At 34.7% G+C, this 4,366-nt stretch overlaps 1 protein-coding gene across 1 annotated transcript; it reads right to left on the bottom strand.

The window, feature by feature from the left end:
• Positions 1-3,071: 3,071 nt before the first annotated feature.
• Positions 3,072-3,641, bottom strand: LOC125044124. Its single transcript, XM_047640575.1, has 2 exons — positions 3,429-3,641; positions 3,072-3,287 (listed from the first exon to the last, which is right to left on the bottom strand). Exons 1-2 carry the CDS (start codon positions 3,639-3,641, stop codon positions 3,072-3,074), a joined length of 429 nt encoding a protein of 142 aa, XP_047496531.1.
• Between the last annotated feature and the right edge of the window lie 725 nt (positions 3,642-4,366).

The following is a 4,366-nucleotide window of genomic DNA, read 5'->3' as shown; positions in this document are numbered from 1 at the left end:
AGGAATAAGGAAGAAGGATGGGTTGAGGAATAAGGAAGAGGAAGGATGGGATAAGGAATAAAGGAGAAGAAGAATTGGGATAAGCATTAGGGAAGATGGAGGACTGGATATGTAAGACTACGATTATTATGGAGGATCGTAAAACTTGATTGGTTGGATAAGATTCAGTGAGAAAGTAATGTATTTTGTTATTTATCAAGATGTAGTACTTATATGATATGAACGATGTACTGTAATGCTGTCAGAGAAGGATTTTCATAATACCTGGAGTGGTGATAACGCTTTTAAAACAATAATTGTATATAATGTTATTTTTTTTGCCGTCATTTCGTTATCACGCCTTGTTCTTCTTCTTCCTCTTCTTCTTCTATTACGCAGAACTCCAGTGCTTCTTCTTCTTCTTCTTCTTCTTCTATTACGCAGAACTCCAGTGCTTCTTCTTCTTCTTCTTCTATTACGCAGAACTCCAGTGCGTGTTGAGTAACATATAAAATAATTGCGAAACTAAAGTGCCTGTTGATTAGTTCGTAGAATTGTATAATTTCAAACACACACAAACAAACAGATAAAGAAACAATGATGATATTACCAATAATAAAAAAAAATCATTATTATCATTATAATCATTGTTAATACTTTTACTAATAACGATAAGAATGATGGTGATACATAAGAGTAAAGGAATAACAATGAAACAAGAAAATATAAGAAAGTTAAGATAATACAATAGCGTTTACCTACCTACCTTTTTTTTTATATATATACTATATGTATTTTCTTCATATACCTCGTTTATTTATTTATTTGTTTGTTTATTTATTCATTCATTTATTTTATTTATTTATTTATTTATTGTGGTCTAGGTCTTCTTTACGTTTTCTTCTCTCTTCAACATTTACGTTTTCTGTAATTTCTTTTTCTTTGTTTTCGGTCCCATTCGTTTATGCTTTATTTCATCGTACGTCATTTAATTTACTTGTTCATAATTCTTACAAATACCCTGTTTTATCCTTTTTATTTTCGTATGGTTTTGTGAAATAACAAGAACATTTAGGAAGATTAAGTTTAGTAATAATATTAATCGACAACGAAATATAATGGACTTGAATGCTCTAACGAAATATAAAGAAAAAAGATGTATAGACAGATATTAAGATAAAATGAAGTATATTAAGATAAAATGAAGTATATAAAGAAAAAAAAAAGTCAAAGACAAAGAAAAAAGTCAGAGAAAGAAAATAAATTATGTAAATCAATTTATATAGAGCTATAGATATTACACCACTCACAAGCAAGAAAAACGAGGGGTAAACAAATGAATTAAAGAAAGGGAGAATGATGGCGAAGAAGAAAGTGTTCGTTAGTCGGAAAAACAACGAACTAAGAAACAAGCAACATAAATAAACAAGGACAATAAAGGAGATGAAAAGATCAGGAGAAGCGACGACAAAAGCGACCAAAACAAAATACAGACACATCCTAAGATAAAATATTTGCAATTCCAGCCACAGAAAACGGGGCGAAGAGCGGTAACTTAATCTCGGGACATTTTCTATCGGAAATGGCTTTCTTGATGAAGTAGTGTCGTGACAGGTGTACGGTTTTATTTATGTTTTTGTTTAGTAAGTTTTATTTGTTTATTTTTTTTTAAATTTTATTTTGGAGGCTTCAGGATATTTTTCATCGTAAATGGTTTTCTTGATAAGTTGGTGTCGAAACTGGTGTATATTATTATTATTTTTTTAAGTTTCATTTTGTGTTTGTTTTATTTATGTTCCTTTTTTATTTTCTAGCTATCAATTCTGTTTTTGTTTTGCTAGTTTGTTTTGGTTATATGTAGGTGTAGGACCTCCACCCACTCGCGTCCCTGTGACGACACGGGTGATTATTTCCAAGTAGGTTTATTGTTATGTCTGCAGCTGAACCCAATGTAGATGTTAACAATACAGTGCTCTCTCTCTCTCTCTCTCTCTCTCTCTCTCTCTCTCTCTCTCTCTCTCTCTCTCTTTCTCTCTTTCTCTCTTTCTCTCTGTCTCTCTGTCTCTCTTTCTCTCACGTTATCTTTTTCTCCATCTCTCTCGCTTGTTGCTCTCGATGAAGCTAAAGAGGAAAGTACAAGTAACAGGTGTGGGCGTATTAAAGGTTACCCCTTCCTCTCTTTCTCTTTTTCTTTCTTCTTTACTTTCTCTCTCCCTCTCTCCCTCTTCTCTCTTTCTTTTTCCTTCTCTCTCTCTCTTTCTCTTTCATTCTTTTCTCTCTTTCTCTTTTTTTCTCTCTTTTTCTCTCTTTCTTTCTCTTCTCTTTCTTTTCTCTCTCTCTTCTCTCTTTTCTCTCTCTTTTCCCTCTTTTCCCTCTCTTCTCTCTCGCTCTCTCTCTCTCACTCACTCACTCACTCACTCACTCTCGCTCTCACTCTCACTCTCACTCATCCTTTGTTATAAATAATAATGTTAATAATAGTGATGATTATGATGAAAATAATTATCCATATAACAAATGATAATGTCGATAAGAATGATAATGACAGTAACTAATAATGGTAACAATGATACTGAAAATAACATTAATGATAATGATACCAACCATAATACCAATAAAAATGTAAATGTAATATAAATAATAAACAATAATAACATTATTGATGATTGTAGGTAATGATAATTATAATGGTAATGATACTACTACTACTTCAAGCTTCTCCCATTTTTGGGGTCACAGCGACGAAAACCTTCCATATTTTTCTCTTGGGTGTCTTCTTCCCTCACACCCACGGACCGCATGTCTTCCTTGATGTTCATCCACCGTTGCTTCGGACGCCCTCTTCCTCTCCTTCCAGGTGGAACCATGCTCACATTCACTTTCCGATGTAGTTCTCCCTTCGCTTTACATGACCAAACCATCTCAGCCTCGCACTTCTGCACCTCAGTCCGATTTTCGTCACTCCCATTTTCTCTCGGATCTCATAATATCTCATTCTGTCTCATGGTCAAACCACATGCCCATCTGCACATTTTCATCTCGGCCACCTCCAGTTTTGTCGCCTTCTTCGTTTGGGATACCGTCTCCAGCCCTTAAAGCATTGCCGGCTGGATCACGGTCTGGTGGATCTTTCTCTTAACTCTGGCTGGGAACCTCCTGTCACACATCACACCGGCCATCTTCCAGTTGTTCCATCCTGATTGGATCCTGCTGATCTCTGCTTCTACTCCACCATCCGATTGTACTGTGCTACCAAGGTACCTGAATTCACTTCTTGCAGTTTTTGGTCTTGCATCCGTAAACTTCCTCTGGACACCCCGTTCAAGCACATGTGCTCCGTCTTCGCTCTTGATACCTTCATTCCTCTCTTCTCCAGTCTATCGCGCCACCTCTCCAGGTCCTCTAGCTCAATTTTCTCCTTGCAGCAAAGCACCACATCCTCAGCAAACCTCATGTTCCAAGGAGCCTGTTTCCTGATACTCTGTGAGGGTGTCCATGATGATAGCAAATAGGAACGGGCTCAACGCTGACTCCTCATGTAACCCCACTTCTACCTTGAAAGGCTCTGTTGTTCCCGCTATGCACCTGGCCATTGTCTCGCTCTCTTTGTGCATGTCTTGAACTATACGGATGTACTTCTCTGGGATGTCCTTTCCTCGCATGCACTAGTACATTTCCTCCCTCCTATCGTAGGCCTTCTCCAGGTCGATGAACACGCCATGCAGATCTTAGTGGCCCTCTCTGTACTTCTTCACTAGTCTCAAGACAAAAATTGTATCTGGTATACTTCCCCTCCATGAATGCAAACTGTTCATCACTGACGTTGATACTACTACTATTACTGCTACTATTAATAATGATAATAAAAATGATAGCAAATATGATAATAGTAATGGCAATCATACTAACAATATAATGATATAGTAACAATGTGATAACCACAATAATTATAATAAAAATTATAGTGATAATGAAGATAATGACAATAATAATGGTAATGATAATGAAAATAATGATAATATTCATAACGATAATTATGATGAAAATAGTAATGATAATAATAGTAATGAGAATACAATTATAATACAAATGATAGCAATAATAATGATGACAATACTTTGATAATTGTTAAAACAAAAAAATGCTAATGGTAATTATAATAAAGGCAATCGCCATGATAATGATAACAGTAATAATAAGAATTATAGTAATGATACAGATTATGATAATAAGATAATGACTAAGAAATAGTGATAATGACAATAGTGATAATTATACTAATAAAACAACAGCAATAGCAACAATAATGATAATAGCAAATATAACTAACAATTATAATAACAATAAAATAACAGCAACAACAATAAATAATGATAAAAACAATAAC

Source organism: Penaeus chinensis, chromosome 35, assembly GCF_019202785.1.
Source record: "Penaeus chinensis breed Huanghai No. 1 chromosome 35, ASM1920278v2, whole genome shotgun sequence".
Taxonomy (NCBI): domain Eukaryota; kingdom Metazoa; phylum Arthropoda; class Malacostraca; order Decapoda; family Penaeidae; genus Penaeus; species Penaeus chinensis.
This window is presented reverse-complemented; position numbering and strand designations above follow the sequence as displayed.

What these genes read in the sequence shown, in the direction of transcription:
- LOC125044124 (XM_047640575.1), bottom strand. Translation starts at nt 3,641, where the DNA reads ATGCGAGGAAAGGACATCCCAGAGAAGTACATCCGTATAGTTCAAGAC. An exon ending in CAGGCTCCTTGGAACATGAG is followed by an intron (nt 3,288 to 3,428) that starts GTTTGCTGAGGA and finishes CGGGGTGTCCAG; the next exon opens with AGGAAGTTTACGGATGCAAG.